The sequence below is a fragment of the Lepidochelys kempii genome, chromosome 13, assembly GCF_965140265.1.
Source record: "Lepidochelys kempii isolate rLepKem1 chromosome 13, rLepKem1.hap2, whole genome shotgun sequence".
Classification (NCBI taxonomy): Eukaryota; Metazoa; Chordata; order Testudines; family Cheloniidae; genus Lepidochelys; species Lepidochelys kempii.
In genome coordinates, this window is record NC_133268.1 from 28,166,912 (window position 1) to 28,186,161 (window position 19,250).

A 19,250-nucleotide genomic window follows, 5' to 3' on the forward strand; every position below is an offset into this window, starting at 1 on the left:
ACCAAAATTAAACCACTTAAAAAAAACCCTCTGTGCATGACTCAGGTTGGAATTCTGCATTTGTATTTGACTTTGGGGATTCATTTTGGGCTCCATGCATGTGCCAGAAGATTGGCATGGCTGCCTGGTTTCTCAGCTTTGAAGTGGACATATGCTTTCATTTCCCACAACCCTTATTAGCCATGACTTTTATCATGACTGTGAGGCACTGTTCCTACAGAAACCTCAAGGAATCTAAGCCTGTTACATGTATCATGATAAAATTCTATTCCCTTTGAGAGATGAAGGAGGAGTGGTAAGATGAATATAGTCTTTTTATTGACTACTTTGAGTAGAACAAACTAAATACATCTGTAACAGTTTGGGTTCCTTTATACAGTACATTAAATAAGTTATGCATGGGAATTAAGTAACAAATTCCTATTACAGAATTAAATGACAAAAAATATAGAAAACTCAATCCAACAAGTCTTCCCATACCAGAATTTCACATTTATCATTCCATGTTTAAAAAAATCATTCTAATCATGACTGTTAGTATTTCATTTATTTACATTGGGGTTAATTTTATTTTAATACATAGAGAGCCATTGAAGTTGAATGAAAACTATGGAAGACTGTTTATTTACAAATAATTCCTTAGAGCACTGTATTGCTCTCATCCTTTTTGGGGTCTGATCTTAGTGATTGCCCTTAGGCAACTAACTAGTACCACTTCAGTATTTGTAGCTACAAACATTGAGGCAATGGTATTTAGTTAGCGGAGGCAACTGAAAAGGTTTTCAGGGTTACCACTATACCAAGAGGGACCTTAATCAAACCTCCCATTGGGTGCATTGACTGAGTAAGAACTGCAGAATCCAGTCCTCTGTTATGAAGGATATTTTCATGAAAACCACATACTCTGTGGCTTCTCTCTGTTCCTTATCAACCCAGTACAATGCTGATGGGTAATGGATCATCACTGGAAAGGTCTGATAGTTTAAGAGAAGAACAGGACTTTGAAGGGATTTCACCCCTGAGATGCTGTTTCTGCAGAAATATCCTGATAGCAGTAGCGAATGAAGGGAACAGAGATGAGAACCTTACACAGAATAGGAATTGTTTGCAAATAGGTTTCCATTATCCAGGAGGCATCAGCTGTTCTCTGAGGTTAGTACAGATGGTTATGGAACAGCCTCAACCCCAGAGATGGCCCCAGCTCTTGTACTTGAGGCAGGTATACACAGCCATGGAGAAGGACTTCAGACAAGTAAGGAATACTGCCAACAATTATCTCTGCACCCTGCAATCCTGATCTGTTCTTCCTTTAAGAAGCAGAAGAGTCTGAACCAGAGAAGCAGCTCTTTCATCTACCTGCAATCTGTATCTACAGGCTGTGACTGAGTCCGGGCTCCGAACTGTGGTAGTAACCATCTCTCACAGGGCAAAAACTAGAGATTCTTAATATGGAATTTTGGCAATGAGAAGATTTTTGCCTGTGAGCTAAAACTTTTAAGACATGTGAGTTAACCACTTCATTACTGGAGACTGCAGTTTCCAAATTACGCTCCCTAAGGACCACAGCCAGATCAATGAGCTAACCTGCTCTTGTTACCGTGGCATATCAACAACATCCAGTCGACAGCAAGCCTGTTCCCATCGCTAGCCCAAGGAATAGTAAACTACATCTTCGTTATCAGCTGCCATTTTAAAAAGTGACCAAATATAATTTAGGAATTATTTGCCTTGTTTGGCTCTAATTCAAAGATCACAGAAGAACAACAGAGTCTCAAAAACAAAACCTCAGTAAAGGGCCAATACTCTAGCCCTTATTCATGAGCAGCATGAGAAGCCAGTGGGACTCCCAAAGCGAGCATGCTCCGATTCCTGTTGCATTAGCTGCACATATAACAAGCTCTTAAGGGACTCATAAAATAAATTCTTCTGGGCAAACTGCGTTTCTCTGCATGCACCAAACCAATCCTCCCCTCTGGACCAGATTAGAACATTGCCTTCAGGCCCAACCAGCCTACTAATAGCCAGTTCAGCACGCCACAACCCAACTAGATTGCACCCTTCTGAGCAGTTATCTCTAGACCGGCTTTAAATGATGGACAAGGTGATATACATTGGTTTATAAATGCACTGCTAGTGAATTCTGTCATCTAGAGCAGTGCAACCAGGTGCTTTGATGGGGTTGCCCTTCTCTGCATGGAATATAGGTCTGGAACCAAGAGTTCAGCACACAACAGAGCTCTGGTAATCCCATTTAGGCTTGGATGTTTAAAAAATTGACATTAGTTGCAAAATTCTGAAACTTTTTTTAAAATCGTTGCGCCAACATGCTTGGAAAGAACAGGTTGTAAACGATCCATTGCAATCGTGTGGAGGAGATTCACAGGGTGAAAACAAAGTCAACAAATCTAAAACTAAGAGTTTCCATGCAGTGGAAAAATCCTTCCTGCACAGTGAAGTAACCCAACCCAGCCTGTGGGGCAACAGGCCACAATGACAGGTCGAGATTTGGTCTGAAATATTCAGCACACAAGGAGAGTGGAGGCTCCTAACCCAGCTGATTGATAAACAATGGACTGTCCAGTTAGAGAACAGGGTTTAAAATGGGCCATATAAAAAAGATCAACTGTTCCCGCTCAGCACAGAGATTTGTTTAGCTTCCCACCTCAACAGAACACAATTCTCCTCTCCTCCAGGGAATGCCCAACCCCTGCAATCCTAGTGAGTCACTTTGCAGCTCAGACGTGGGGAAAAGCAGACATCTGTAACCAAGAAACTGCTTATTTCTCATTATGCTGGAGAATGAGAAGTTCTCCCAAGGAAAATCAGTTTGGGTGGACAGTTCATTGCAGAGAGTTAGGAAGTACAGAGCCAACTGGGAAGAAGAAAAATATGTATCTGATGAAACAGGAGGAGTAGCAAGTTGCATGGGGAAGCTTCTCAGGCAGCCTGGCCATCCAGCAGAAAGAACACCACACTTCATCCTTGGATACTGCGTGCTGCTCTCCTGGAGTCTCCTGCATGTCAGGGCAGGACATGGGAGCTCCTTCCCAAAGAAGTTCAATTAAAACAAAGAGGAAGAGGCCACAGTCCTGAAGGTCCAAGTGACGTGCTCTCTGGCGCCAAGACTTAAAAGCGAGCAGTGTTGAGGTCCCATTGGCAAGGCTGGCATGTGGTTCTTAATAACTGCTGATGGATTATAATGAAACGGAAAAAACCTCATGAAGATTAGCTGGAGCATCAGGGCTCTAGAGTAGCCGGTGGACTTTTTACAGCCTTCTGTGGAGCGCAAGTGTATTTTAGGTTTAAAAACAGGAAAATGTATAAAACCTACTGAACTGAATGGAAAGATTTAGAGTCCATTAGTGTCTATTGTTGTCACGGAAGCTGGGGTAGAGGATCGGGAGGTCGTTGCAGAGGTCTTCTCTAGGGCAGGACTTGGAACCCCATCAGCTGGTTTGGCGGCGGCGGCGGCCAATCGCCCTGCTGGCAGGGAAAGCGGCTTGGCCTGGCTGTGTAACCCTTGTCCGCAGATCCGATGATGTCTCTCCCAGTCTTTATGCTGGCAGAAAGAGCCACAGTACCGGGCAATGTTGCATCCACTGCACGTCTCACTGGCTTTGCGACCGCAGTTCCAACAGCTCTGCAAGACAGAAAACACTTGACTTTAAAATATAATTTCCCGAGGACGTTAATATAGTTTGGAGGGCAGCAAGACAGGGCTTACTAGGCATTTGCAGGATTTGCAGGCACTGCTTTGTCCCAGAAGAAATAAATGTAAAAAAACCCACCACTTCTAGCCCTTTCACACACATTCTAACCAGGGAACAGACCATGCCTCTGTGGTAGAATGACAACAACCTGCCACACTCTATCCAACTGGCATCCCACCCCAAGTGCAGGCAACATCACCCAAGGAAATCAGAGCACAATGCTGCTACACATTCTTTTCACTTCCTGTTTTAAGCAGCTCTCTTTTACTATCCAAGGGCTCTTCACAGAGATTACAACAACACTCCTATAGAGTCAACATTTGCCTATGATCCTGCTTATCCACACAAGAGGTTTCAATGGGCTAATGTGGAAAAGAAAAAGCTAATTTAAAAGCTTATCCACCAGGTGAAACTGTTCCCAGGGGGTGAGATTCAGTCGGGAAGCTAAGCAAAGCCTCTCTGGACTCTGGAAGATATGTCAGCTGGCGGGTTTACAATCTGTGACTGGTTTGTAAGGAGCACAAGGGCAAAAGGCCAAAACTGGGAGCTGTGACTGCAGTTGGTCATAGAAGCGGAACTGGAGGATTAGCTTTCTGCAGCTGGACTTGTGCATTAGCAAAACCATACTGGGAGAGCAACAACGTCTGCTGTGAAAAACCAGCTTTGCCCGGATTCCACGTGTGCCCCCTTACTCCCACCCCGCAAGATGTATTTCACGAATCACCACGCTTCTGCAATGCCCACAAAAAGCTGCTAAGAGAGCAGGAAAGGGAAGTAGCCTTGAGAGTTTCTCTGGTGGCATGTTGCACGTGAAGCTCGGAAAGATGCATGTTAGCAGCTCTCATAGCTCAACCATTTGCTCCTGGCAATACTTTGCTGGCTTGTAGCAAAAAGCCTAACTCAGTTGATTGGTAGCAGAACTGCTCTAGAGTCAACACACACAGGAGAGAGAGTCGATCTTCCAGAAGAAGAATGTGGAAAAATACTCCACTGACATGTGAAGCCTGAGAAATTGAGTCACAGCTTGAAAGCCACTGATACTCCTGCCTAAAATAGTTTGCTTCCGACCATATTTGATGGATTACAGGATACGCTGGAATAATGACACAGCTTTTTAATGTGGTGGCTGAAGAATAATGCACTCCACAGAAGAATCACAGAGGTTAGTGACAAAAAGATCTGCTAGCTGGACAGTCCAGGGTTTTCCTGCAGCTCTATGCTCCAATGCGGTTTCAAGAATCTAGTTTTAACTGTATCACATGGTGGTGCTTCCGCCACTTCCCTTGGGCATCACTCAAACCGATCTCGCTGGCAAAAAGTCTGCCTTGCTATTTAGCCTAAAAATCATTCTTTTACTTAATTTTATCTCATAACTTCTGTATCTTGTTAACCAATTCCTCCTGCTCCTTAATACCTGCATCCTTCAATGCTTAGTGACTGCTACACCCTGCCCTTATATATTTCTTGGCTAAACATCTATCTATATTACATTTTTTTGTCTTCTTGCATAATAATATGTAATAAATATATAGCTCTTTTCATCCTGAAGCATGCCTGTGTACTGGGTGGAGCCAGCTGTGTCAGAACCGGGCATGCAATACCATCCAATCATGGCTCAACGATTGGTAGAACTGTGTGACCCTCCATGAAGTAGTGATGGCTTTATTCACTGCAGATTGGACATTACCGAGACATTCCTGGAGGAGGAATCTGAATTACCTTGTCCAGTTTGGGCTACATCAATATTTTTCAGTGGGACCATGAGGGTTTTCTGCACGATCCTAGAATGAGGTGACTGGTGCCATCAGTGAGGCTTGCCTCCCTATGGAGAGTTGCCCAAACAGGCCTCTTCCAGGCTGCTAACTCAGTATCCTCACAAACCACATAACCACCCCATGAGGAGCCATATTCCATCTACATCAATGAAAGACACCATAATCACAAGAGAGACCAGTGTTTCTATGCTTTGGAATGGAAACTCTTGTTTCTTGATGCCCGAGACCTGAACAAGCAGATGGGGAGGGCAATGCTATTTTCTCACAGAATTTGGTCCAATAAAAGCTATTCATAGAATATCAGGGTTGGAAGGGACCTCAGGAGGTCATCTAGTCCAACCCCCTGCTCAATTCCCAATTTTTACCCCAGATCCCTAAATGGCCCCCTCAAGGATTGAACTCAAAACCCTGGGTTTAGCAGGCCAATGCTCAAACCACTGAGCTATCCCTCCCCCCCACCCCCCCAGCATCTTGTCTCTCTCATTCCCTCCCAGACTCAGACAGTCATGGTACCACACAAACCCCTGAAATAATGAGAGCAAGGGGGGTATTGCTGGTCTCCACAATTCACAGCAAAACAAACTCCATGTGCTCACCATACTCTCCCCCAGAAACTACAGAGCCAAAACAAACCAGAAACACCAACACAGCGATGCTCCAGAAATGCAACTGTTGTTGGGAGAACAAGGGTAGGAAAAAAACAAAGACAGATCAGTGGACACACATGTTCATTCCAGAGTTTGCAAAGTGCTTTGGGATCCTTTGGAATAACAACAAGAGCCATAGGAACCTTACTTTTATTCATTTGAGCAGTAATATTTCATAACCTCAACAAGTGAGTAAGACAGGAGCACGGCTCCTTTCCTTCTTACTTTCCCAGTGCAATGAAGCAGTTTATACTTGCCACTAGTCTTTCAGACATGACTTTGCAAATGACTGTGTATTCATTAAAAAAACAACCACCGCCCCTCTTTATATCACAAACCCACTTCAGTTCTTAAGATGTACAGTTAAGTGCTGGCTTCTAAATTAGCTGTTGCCACTCAAGAAAGATCTAGGAGTCATTGTGGAATAGTTCTCTGAACACTTCAGCTCAAAGAGCAGCAGCAGCCAAAACGGCTTAACAAAAGGTTAGGAACTATTAGGAAAGAGATGGAAAATAAGACAGAAAATATAAAGCCACTGTATAAAATCCATGGTGTGCCCACACCTTGAATAGTGTGTCTAGTTTCAGTCACCCAATCTCAGAAAGGACATAGGGGAACTGGAAAAGGTTCAGAGAAAGGGAACAAAGATGATGAAGGGTATGGAACAGCTTTGACACAAGGAGACAAAAAGATTATAGCTGTTCAATTTAGAGTTAGGAAAATGACAAGGAGGAGATGACAGAGGTCTATAAAATCACGAATGGTGTGGAAAAAGTGAATAGAGAAGTGTTATTTACCCTTTCACACAATACAAAAACCAGGAGTCACCTGATGAAATTAATAGCAAATTTAATACTAACAAGAGGAGGAACTTTTTCACACAACACAACACACAATTAATCTGTGGAACTCATTGCCAGGGGATGTTGTGAAGACCAAAAATATAACTGGGATCAGACAAGAACTTGATAAGCTCATGGAAGATAGGTATATCAACACCTATTAGCCAAGATGGTCAGAGATGCAACCCCGTGCTCAAGGTGACCCTAAACCTCTACCAGAACCCAGGAGGGGAAAACAGGAGTGGATCTCTCTAAAATTGCCACATTCTGTACACTCCCACAGGAGACTGGGCTACATGGACCATTGGTCTGACCCAATATGGTCATTCTGATATTCTTAGGTTAGTGCTGAGAATCTTAAGAGTCCTCATTTTAAAAAAAAAAAAAAAAAAGAGAGAGTATCTTTGGGATTTCCCCTTTCCAGTCTTTTTTCCTCCATGCCTCATGTGCATCTCCTGTTGTTTTCAGTGTTAAACTAGTTTCCCTGCTCCATTAGCTCCATACAGATGCATACAGAACCCCATGACCTTACTCACCATGCACAACACACTTCAAAGGGCCCACTAAGGAGGGGAAGAACACGGTTAAGTAAATCAGCATCAGGAGGAAAATGGTGGAATGTCATTTGGCAAGAGCCTGGATGAGACAAGGACAGAAAGAGAGAAGAGTCCAAGATAACCCCAAAGCTGAGCCACTGAATGATGGGGAGGACAGCAGAGTTGTTGCCAGTGATGGACAGAGACCAGGGAAAACAGTGTTAGCACTATAGTTAAATATTCCCCTACAATAGATCCAATCTTAATAGTGAAGTTTTGAGAGAAAAAGAATGGACCAAGCTATTTTCTTTACTTAAGATGAGGGGAATTGAAAAGGCAAATAAACTACATCTCCTCTGTAATAAGGGGAGGCTTTATTAATGAGGAAGGTGATAATTCATTTTCATAAAGTCTATCCTTACCCATCAGTGCCCACTAGCTCTGAAGGAATCAAACGTCATTGTCTAGAAAACATGAAAGTACCCTGTTGGGTATATTTTGTGGGTTTTTTGAGTCCTGGAAGGATCAAATTGAAATTTTGCACTGACCTGCTCAAGATTGCTCACGCTCCACTCGGCTTTATGAGTTTTCACGAATGAGAAAAATATTGGGGCTATACGCGGAGCGCAGTTCAGTGTTTATTTCAGACGGAATCTGTTATGCAGCATGTGTTTTGTAAGACAACACAAACCCCAATATCCAAGAGGATATTCACCACGCTGGTCTGCACAGACAGATGGACACATGGACACACACTTACAGACTGCTATATAAAGAGCCATGTAAGTCTCTGAATGCCCATCTGGAATTAAGTGAGGCATCAAGCTAGGATGTTGCCTGTCTTTTGGGCAGCAGTGTGGCCTAGTAGGTAGGGTACTTGGGCTGGGATTCAGGAGATATGGGTTCTATTCCGGGCTCTGCCACTAGTCTGCTGAGTGACAATGGACAAGTCACTTCCCCTCTCAGTGCCTTCATTTCCCCATCTGTAAAATGGGGGTAATGATTAGGGTGACCAGATAGTATGAAAAATCAGGGATACTTACTTTCTTTCTCTCTCTCTTTTTTTTTTTTTTTTTGGGGGGGGGGGGGGCATAGTTGTCTGTGTAAGACAAAGCCCCTAGTATCAGGGCAGTCCCGATAATATTGGAGATCTGGTCACCCTAGTAACGATCCTGATCTCCTTTTGTAAAGTGCTTTGAGAACTACAGATGAAAAGCACTAAATAAGAGCTAGGTATTAATTATTATTTTAAAGTCGTTAAGAAAAACAAAAGCAACTTTTAAAAAAAATCTCTCCAGGGACTGAAACAAAGCAAGTTGTGAAAGAGTGGCTGTACTCAGAGGAAAGTGGAACAGAACTGTATTCAACAGCTCTGATTTTCCTCTTGTATTGGGATAAATCTGGTGTAGCTACTCTGGCGCTGCTCCGACTCAGGATCCTCATACACACTGGCCCTTCAACACTATTTTCACATACACGAGGTAGCCTCTTACACAGTTTTCACAGCATGCCCAATGGAATCATTTCTAAATTGATCCCACTGTCAAAGAAACAAAACGGGAGTTCAGAGCCCAACGCCCACTGCGAACTGGGCACTATATCTCACCCTAGAACACTGCCAATTCGTTCTCCCAACCCAGACTGCAGGGATACGGCCATGGGTTCTTACCTCTGTAGACTCTTCCTGCTCATTAATCACTAGGAAGGCATCCTCAGTAGCTTGGCGCTTTGCATCCGCAATGGTTTGTTCCATGCGGGCCCTCTCGGATGCAATCATTTCAAATGCCTTCTGCTCTGCCTCAGCCACAGCTTTCTGCACCTCAGACATGGCCTGGCGCTTCACCTCATTCACGGCTTCTTCTGGAAGAAAACAACAGTCTCATCAACCAGTCTCGCTGGCAAAACAAGCCTTGGACAAAGACGACTGAGTGAGACTGGGAAGAAAAATCCTGCCGGGCAGCACCATTCAATGTTAGGGTGATACACTAAAGAGACAATAAGAAAATAAGTGCCAATGAACCTCACCCTTGAGCTGAAGAGACAACCTCTAGGGAGAGAGGGGAGTTCAGTCACCATGGGCAAGTCAATCTACTGCTGCTCTGCTGAGGCCGACAACAAGGGTGCCTAGTTACTGCCAACTGTCATGATGCTTACTAGGATAAGCCTACCTACTGGGAACCAGTCTAAATCCACCATCTGGTTCTACACAGCCTTCTGACCAGCCCTGATGCCAACTACTTCTGGTCATTAGCCTATCAGCTCATAGCCACTGAAAACCAAGAGTACTGGAAATCCAGACAGGAGAAGGTCAAGGGTAGGCAAAAAAAGGCTAAGAACACCCCGCAGATTGAAGGCCCAAGAAATGGAGGGACCCAGATTAGTTTAGATGAAATGGTGCTGCGTTACGTTGCAATGGGATTTGTTTCCCCAACGTATTACTCCAAACCTCCACACTCAGCTGTTGGCGCATCAAGTCCACACCTACGTTTTCCCAAGTGCGTCTCCAACAGCTTCCCAAGCTTGTCTCCCCAGGTATTTATACTTCTGGGGCTGGGCATGCATTCAATGTGGCACACAAACTCCCAAACTGCACACACACATCAAGTGTGCGCTCAGCTCAGGTGCAAGCCTCTTTGCAAATCTAGGTCAGCATATAACCAGCCAGCCAGGAAAGGAACCACACATTCAAGATGCTTTTCTACAAAGCATGACTTTGCATCTGGCCCTGTGTCCGATCTGCATTTATCCCTTAAGCTTATGGTAACTCTATCAAGTGACCATCTACAAATACTTACCAGCTTTTTTCCATATCTCTTCAGTAACATAGCCTGTCCCGGACCGGCTGCTGAAGTCCCGCTGGGAATCTGTGGAAACAAGGAATGCATTGACGGATCAGCAGTGTCTCCTCTCCTTGAATTATTTTGCTTAAACAGCCATTCCAAACCCTGCAGGAAAGCTACGAGAACCTGCAGACAGTGTCTATAAACCTAGCTAAAGCACCAAGGGACCACGATAGGCTTAATAGCTAAAACCCAAGCAAGTGATTTCTGCAGCTCAGACCATTCATCAAATGGCAAGATGATAAATGAACTTTTAATTAGTGTCCTGCATGATTTATTGCACAGTGTAATCCACTTCCATCTTCCGATACTTTATAATCACAGGCTATATTTATAAATATACCTCGTCAAACATCTGCTGTGTGCAATGATTGTGAAGATCAATCTATACTAACAATGTATTACATTAAATACAGCACTTTTCATTTTCAAAGATCCCAAAGGCAACTGCCAGACTAAAACTGAAATACAAACTATGCATCTCAAAGCTATAGGTGTACAAACACACCTGATACTACACAAGCTCAGTGAGATATAATGTGACAGATGCTGGTAAACGATTTCTTTACTTGGTATCACGTGATCTCAGCAATTTAAAATATATTTCCACTGGAAAAGTTTTAGAAATCTAGTAGTATGGCTTTTACACACAATCTTTTCTGGTATGTTTTTTAAAAATATGTTTTTTTCTAAAGGTTCACATGACTTCAGAAAAATTAAACTAAACTAAGTCAAACGGTAATGGAAAAGGCAGAAATATCAGAGTTTGTTGTTCCATAGGTTCTTACAAAACTCTGCAGTGTATACACCAGCTGTTTCACTGACATGGAGGTTTTTGATCTAACTGCACCCTCTAGCTCAAACACACCGGTATTACAGTCCCTGATATTACAGCCTCTTAAGGGAGAATTCAACAAGATTCCTGCTCTTTTAAGTCATTTTTAACACCTTGGTGCTGTAGCTACCTTCGTCCTGAGCAGCTTTAAAAGGCTGTTCTACTCTGAGAAGCAATGACGTTCAGTGGTACTCCCTGTACTTAACAGATTTGCTCCCTCTGTGTATTCATTACCATCTGTTGACTCCAGTGACTTTTTACCACTTTGCTGCTCCACTTAGAATCAACATTGATAAGAAAGAGGGAACTGGGTTCTGTCTCTTTTGTGCTGTCAACAGAATTATTTGCTAAGCTCTGGTCAGTTAAACCTGTAAAAACTCAACTGAAGGCAACAGGGCTGCACAGGTGTCCTTGAGGGAATCATTTGTCCTGCAGAATCTTTATTATGCATGGCAAAGAAATGAATGGATAAGTCCAGCTTGACTCTCAGAGCCCCAGGTAAGTCTGTAGGGCAGGCAGGTAGAGAAAACAAAAAGCAACCCACTTTTTTTACTTGTAATTTAAGCACCCGTGATCTGGAATTTGAGTGACAAACACAGAAGCCCACAGTGCTATTTCTAAGGATAGAGTACAGCAGAGTAGAATAATAATTCCTGGTATGCCATTAAAGACTGTACTTCCAATATATTAAGAGTGGCCATTCATAGGGTATACCTTCTTCATGGCTTTAAACAGATTGAATGAAAAGGATTTCTTCCTAATGAAAACCTGCTTCTACAACAAAGCCTACACTTCCTTGGCACTTTCTGAGATATCAGGGTGCCAATTAGTACTGGTTTTATAATTATGACTGCAACCATTCTGCACTCTATTCTCAGTCCTCTTCCTCCCAAAATGTTTCTAAAGAGAAATTTCAATAGAGAAATTTTAATTTTTGCAAAGTTTGGGGGAAGCTGCTCAAGTCATTTCAGAATTACAGACAGCTACAAGTTCACCATGCTTCCAATAAAAAATTTTTTAAAAAAGCATTCTCTATTTTTGGGGTGCACCTGAAACTCAATATCAACTTGGTTTTCAAGTTTCAGATCTATAGGATACTCTCAAAGTAGGGAAAAGGCTAGTCTGGAGAAACCCTTTCAGTCTCAGAGCATATGAACAATGTATTCTTCCTCCAGTCACTCACTGACACATGTAAGTTTCAGAGCACTTGATCCAACCGGATGTTGCCATGCAGTATTTCACATTCTGCTGCTTTTAGATCTGACACATCCGATGAACCAAAGGGAACTATTTTTTAGCCTCTAGGTTTAAGTCTCCCCCAAATCTGGAGGACATTGCTGTGGAACCACAGCCTCAAGTGACCAGTAAGCCACCCTGTAACTATGTGGCAGCAGTTGGCTCCCTCTCTTACCACTGTTGATGGAGTCAGAACTCCCGGGACTGTGCTGCCTCGAGATGAATTCACTCCCTCCCTTCCTTGTCTCTGTGCTCTCGCTGCACCGCCTCTTCCAGTAGTTGAGCTCCTCCCGGTCAGCCTCCTGACAGCGCCGCAGAACAGCCATGGAGCGCCTAGTCTTCTCCACCATTTCCATGATGCAATTCAAAGCCTGTTGGGGAGAGAAAGGTGAATTTCAGAACTGGTTACCGATGCCTGTTTCTTTGACGTTCTCTATAGCAGAGAATGGTTTCTTACTGGAAAATGTCAAATTGAGAGCGTACTTCCCAACAACAGGCCCAGCCTGCTTATGTAGACCAAAGAACGCAGAATCATTTGAATGCAATGGGAAAATCAGAGACATTCAAAGTCCCAGTGAAATAAAGCAGAACATTCTCTCAACAGCTGAGATTTCTCTTGTTAAAGTATTATTCAAATGAGTTCTGCTTTAGCATCATCAGATCTATGACAGCAGGTTCCTATTTGACTCCTTATTCTTTTCTATAAATCTACAGACAAGACTAGGGATCTGATCTGTCCCTGTTTGGATCAATTATTGGCATAGTTTCAACCATTGGAAGGTCCTTGATATGCTCAGAGAGCCAGAAAGAAAGAAATAATATCAGCTACACTCACACAATTATTGTTCAAAAATAGCGTTTATTCATTCCCCTGGCATTTGGTGGAAAACCCCATTTTGAAACAGTGTGGGACAGAATTAGTGAGAAATTTCTTTTTATTGGTCTGCAGCTCTAATCAAGTCATGGATTTACAGAAGTGAAATTTCTTATTGCAACACAATTTTTGGCTATTTCACATCAGCCATGAGAAAGAGGGCTGAAATCTGACACTCTTAAAATTTCTAAAACTCTTCCTGAAAAGAGAGCATACTGTGTTCAAATTTCTAACCAACTCCCATCATCTGGAGCTGCACAGAAAACAGAAGGGAATGCAGTGTGTACCCAGGGATTCTCCATCAGCCAGTTAGATTGACCTTGTCTTAGGGAACAGATAGTTGTCAGCAGGGATCCTAGTTTTCCCTTATAAAACCCCCCAAAGTTCTCCAATAAAAAAAAAACATAAAAATCCATGTTTTTCTGTGATTAAAATGAAACACTGAACTTTAGTCTCCCTAACCCCATACATAAGTTATCAGTTGAACACAATGTTTTATTGATATAGTTACAATTTTTAAGCAAGTTCAAAACCTACTAGAGCCATCAATCATTCTAATAAAATAAATTAATAGAAATTGCTCTCCGGCTTCCCAGCTCTGAAGGCAGTGCCACAAACAGCAGCTTCTCACACCATCCCAGAATGCATTCCAGACTCTCCACCCGCCCTTCCCCCCCGCAGTGGGCGTACCCCCAGTTTGAGAACTTCTGGAATAAGTGTCACTGGTACTTTCAGTAAAATTTAGTGAATAAGTAATATGTTTTTATTTTTTCACAAAATGTAAAAACTAAAGATTCTCTGTAAAAATGCAAATTATGCCTTTTTCTGCAGCAAACGGATTTCTACAATCTCTGTTGTCAGTAACTAGCCATATCCCAGCTGTGCAGAATTTGGAAGTGCTTTGATACCATCTCCCCTCTCACAACACAATTTTATCACAATTATGTTTTATGCAGGGATCAATTTAATAGTTTTCATTGCCTTCACAGAGTCCCAGAATCCAGGATTAGTATCAGAAGAATGAACAGTATTTTGGGGTAAATTTCCAGCCAGGTCTCTGTCCAGCTTCCACTTGTGCACATGCAAAATTACCCCACAATTTGCTCAGCACTTTGCAGATGGAAACACCTGTTAAAATGCTAATATTTGTATGTACCCTTGAAATAGTCTTGTACCTGTAGGTGCATGCAAGTGGTAGCATTGGGTCCAATTGGTTTTGCAGGTGCCATGGTTACTAATTGAGGTCATAAACAAATGTAAGGCCTCACAGGCATTTGTGCCTGCAAAGTGCAGGTGTAACCCACATGTGGGTGTATGTTACAGAGTCTCCTGTGCCTGCCCCACAGAGGGTATGAGTCTGTTACAGACTCAGCTACCGAACTTTTGCTCAAGCTGCAGTAGCTCTGGAGGTCCCATGTTCAATCCCCACAGTGCCAACCAAGATGACAGCTGTCACAAAGATACACGTTTGTGCCACTTGTCCATGTCACAATCAGCCCTTCATTTCCAAACAGACCCAAGAAGATAGCTGTGCCCCAGCTTCAGTTAACATTGCATTATCAACAGCAGCAAAAAAAGTATTCGTTCTTCTTTAACTAGCAATAGGAATTACAATGTCTTTACATTACACTGCAGTTTCCATGAAAATATATTGCCTCCTGCTGTTTCCTTATCCGTAGGATGCGCCGTTTTAGCCAAAACCCAGATTATCACAGGACATCAGAGACTGGTTAGGGAAAAATCGGCAGCAGTTTTAAAACATTTTTAGTGTGCACTAAAATAGGCCACTCAGAAAATGCTGATTTGACACCACCTATGACACAGTCACATAAAATGAAGCAGCTGGTGGTTTGGTTGCTGGAAAAGGATTTTATTTTTTTTTTAGGTTCCTTACGTGATCAAGATGCTTCCACTCATCAGCCCACTCTCTCTCCGTTAAGCGATGGTCCACAAGCTCATCCTGATAGCCGCCATTTAAACCTGTTATAAATTACACCCAAAATTAGGACCAGACAGCATGATTTCTTCCATTAGACTTTACCCCACTTTCAAATCGTGATCTGGTAGCTCCAGCCAGTGGATAACAAATAAGGCTCGTTAAAGTGAAAAAATATACGTTTCAATAGTGAAGAGCAGTGGCGTGGAAAAGAGAAAAATCTTCATTTGAACAAGTATTTTTTCCCTTTAATGCCAAATGCACGTACTTCCTATGAAACTGGTCTCTGGGAACATGGCTACACTGCAGCTAGTCACCTGAGTCCAAGCCCACCAGACCTTCTGGGGGTAAGCTTTGGTGGCTAGCCCAAGCTACAGTGTAAACACTGCTACTTCAGTGCGCCAGCTTGCGCAGAGCTAAGACAAGTCTGTCTATGCGTGCTGGGAGGCACACTCCCCAATGCAATGCAGACATATCCTGTACTGTCTACAGCAAGAGGGACCTCTCAGATGACAGCAGATAGCTCCACTTATACTGTATTCTAAAGAGCTCCTGCAACTGGTTCTTTAGATACAGCTGCCCTGCCCTGTCCCCCCCCACAGGTTTATCTGCCTACAGAAAGCGATTTCCGGCAATGTGCATTTTATTGGCGGATCTCCTCAGTATGCTGCCCAGCTGTGTACTGGACCATTCCATAGGAGCCCTAGTATGACAGATCAGGCAAGATCACATATGGGACAGAGAAGGGGCCAGGGCTTTCTTACCGAGATTGCTATGTCTGTCGCGCATATCCCTCTGTTCCAAGAGCTTGTTGGGGTCTCTGTACAGGTGGGAAGTTGCGATGTCTTCCAAGGTGTAGTGCTGGAGTGGAGGTGGGGTTGGATGGAACTGCCCAGCAGGATTCATGAGGGGTAGAGCCAGGGCAGGGCTGTGTCGCGGAGCTGGACTAATGGTGCACACTCTCTTGGCAGGTGGCTCCGATGGGAGCGGGTCTCTCTCAAAACTATTTTCTTCTCTTCTGCAAACATGCCAAAAGAGGTGGATTTCTGTCAGCACTAAGAACATATTCAGAAAGGGAAAGAGATGAACCCAGCTGTCCAGAGAGAGAAACAGATTTCAAACCAGGACTCTGAGCAGCAGAACTTAGCAGGAACAAGCTGGGAAGCCAAAACAAATGTATTACACTTGAAAAAACCCAAAACACAACTACAGGACACACTGTCATGTGGGGGTGGGGGAGGAGAAGGGGGAAGAGAAAAGAAGCTGTTAATGTAGATTATTTCCAGTTGCTCGTCTCTAAACTCCAGGCACATTCTATGTAATTATACACAAAACTGTATCCAAAATACAATTAGCAAAGCTTAAAATAGACTTCTGAAACACACCCCTCCCTGACTCCCAGTATCTCCTCCAGAACAGCCTCCCATTCCCTACGCACTCCACTCCTCCAGGGAAAGCCTCAGGGAACAGCCACCTCTTGCATTTTAGGCCAGACTGAAGACATGCTTCTAGCCAGCGAGGCACTCTCAGGCAGACTCTGCTTGAAAGCGTATCAGTGCCTGAAGAAAACCCTGTGAAGCCCGGCGCAATGTCCTCACAAGCACACCATTCTCTTGGAGCATTTTTATGGAGCCACGTTGGACACAGCACTGAGAGCGAATTAGAGGGGTCATTAACTGCGAGTGAGAGTTTGAACAGGCCACTTGGCTTAACACAAGGCAAGAACAACATCTTCCAACAGTATTAGGTTTCACTTTGACTTCATTGCTCCAGGAACAGGGCCACTACTTAAAAACTGAATTGAACATGCAGTTCCCTTTACCTGTCTGGACTATGTCTCTTCCCATTTCCATTCACCTCCATCAGCAGCTCAGAGGAGTCGGCTGGGGATGTGGTGTTTGTGTTCAGCAGGATGTGCTCATGCTGGGCCAGGTACTGGGAAGGAGTTTGCTTGGCAGCCCGGGCACAGTGCAGCAGCTCCCTCTGCAGCAAAGGAAGGTTGGCCTGGAAAACAGGTTGCACTGCATTGCAGTTTTGGTTTGTAAAGTCTGACAGCAGTGTTGATTCCGTCTGTCTACTTGACTCCAATTATCTGTCAAAATGGCATGACTAGCGTCCACAGTTTAAAATTAATGGGGCCTGTGCTATAGCCTTGCTGTGCACTAAAAAGGCACTTTATGATGTTTGTATAGGTGACACGTGCTTATGTGAAAAAACTGTTCTCTTGAGAACTAGAGAGGCCCTGAAACGAGTTGCGTTAGGAAACAAAATGTTACACAATAACCTTCCTTGTGATTCCAGCATCTTGTCTATTTCAGGGCCTTGAAAATCTGAAAGCAAGACCTGATTAGATCACTGCTGAATTTTGTTCTGTTTTATTTTTCTGACACACAAATAGACATGATAGGCTATTATAGAACTTAATACGCTGTTAGGGCTATCCCAGATTGCTGTATAAACAAACATTTAGAACATATGCTTTATGCTTTTAGTGCATCTCTAATGAAAAGATGACAGCATTCAACATTACATATCAATTACTTGTTTTGATGGAGTGCATAATTTCTCTGAAACCTCAGAAACTCCCTTCCCTAAGTACTTGTATTTCCTCTGTTCAATACATGCCCAGCTGGTCTGCTGAAATTAGTTATGGAGTAAACAAGAAATAAATTATGATACTTGGAGTTAAAGAGAATGTGTGGAAAAATGAGATTATGCTAAGAAATGTGTCGGGAAGTTCAGTCATCACCTTCAGATGCAATCAGCCCAGAGGAAATGGACAATACAGGATCTTTAATGATGTCCATGACAAAGTCACACTTTCCCTCTGAGCTGGTCATATTAGGTCAACATGACTGTATATTGTGGACCGTCTTCCTGCGACGTTAAGTGTAATTGCTCTGATGAGCTTCCGGTTTACTGGTTCCCAGCAACTGCAGTGCTGCCAAACAACACAGGCTGCTGGGTTCAACATGTGACATTAGCGAGACCCTGCAGTTTCACCATCACCTTCAGAAATGGAATCACAAAGGGACGAAGAGGGAAGTTGGTGGCCTCTTGGAGCTTGCAGTGAAATTCCTCAATTGTCACTGTAGAGTTCTGTAAAAAGAAACAAAATGAAACTCCATCTTCTGCATAGTTTAGTCCTTAAAATAAATTCTGTGTGAAGAAGGAAACCAATGAAACTTGAAGTTAGCCTTTTTATTTGCCATGTGGGATCAGTAACGTTTGCACCAGATTTTAGTCAGCAGCACCTTATCCCCTAACTGGCCTACCAGTCCACTGCCGCAGAGGATGACTGAAAGATTTTCCAAATCCATAAAACATACTCCACAACCTAAAATACAATAGGAAGTGCTTGAGTTCTGTGGAAGCACCATAGTGATTTCGAACATGGCTTTTAAAAATTGGTAAGAAACACTAATTGGGGACCATCACTTCTACTCTGTAGGTAAAAATGCCTGTGTCAAGGTTCCTTTCCCACTCTGAACTCTAGGGTATAGATGTGGGGACCTGCATAAAAACCCCCCTAAGCTTATTTTTACCAGCTTAGGTTAAAACTTCCCCAAGGTTCAAACTATTTTACCTTTTGCCCTTGGACTTTATTGCTGCCACCACCAAGTGTCTAATAAATATATAACAGGGAAAGAGCCCACTTGGAAACGTCTTTCCCCCAAAAAATCCTCCCAAACCCTACACCCCCTTTCCTGGGGAAGGCTTGATAAAAATCCTCACCAATTTGCATAGGTGAACACAGACCCGAACCTTTGGATCTTAAGAACAATGAAAAAGCAATCAGGTTCTTAAAAGAAGAATTTTAATTGAAGAAAAAGGAAAAGAACCACCTCTGTAAAATCAGGATGGTAAATACCTTACAGGGTAATCAGATTCAAAACATAGAGAATCCCTCTAGGCAAAACCTTAAGTTACAAAAAGACACAAAAGCAGGAATATCCATTCCATTCAGCACAGCTTATTTTCTCAGCCATTTAAACAAAACAGAATCTACCACATATCTA

General features: G+C 43.1%; 1 protein-coding gene across 3 annotated transcripts in view; it reads right to left on the reverse strand.

Moving 5' to 3' along the window:
* Window positions 1-296: 296 nt before the first annotated feature.
* Window positions 297-19,250, reverse strand: part of CBFA2T2 (CBFA2/RUNX1 partner transcriptional co-repressor 2) — a 97,807-nt gene continuing 78,853 nt past the window's right edge. For 2 of the 3 annotated variants that reach the window (XM_073309909.1, XM_073309911.1), the window contains exons 4-11: window positions 18,241-18,330; window positions 17,054-17,235; window positions 15,996-16,249; window positions 15,190-15,275; window positions 12,597-12,792; window positions 10,306-10,374; window positions 9,180-9,370; window positions 297-3,640 (exon numbers count right to left, since the gene is read on the reverse strand). In XM_073309909.1, coding sequence (XP_073166010.1) covers window positions 3,350-3,640; window positions 9,180-9,370; window positions 10,306-10,374; window positions 12,597-12,792; window positions 15,190-15,275; window positions 15,996-16,249; window positions 17,054-17,235; window positions 18,241-18,330 — 1,359 coding nt within the window. In that variant the 3' untranslated portion in view covers window positions 297-3,349. The remainder of the gene's footprint in view (window positions 3,641-9,179; window positions 9,371-10,305; window positions 10,375-12,596; window positions 12,793-15,189; window positions 15,276-15,995; window positions 16,250-17,053; window positions 17,236-18,240; window positions 18,331-19,250) is intronic. The other variant, XM_073309908.1, reaches the window with a different exon arrangement.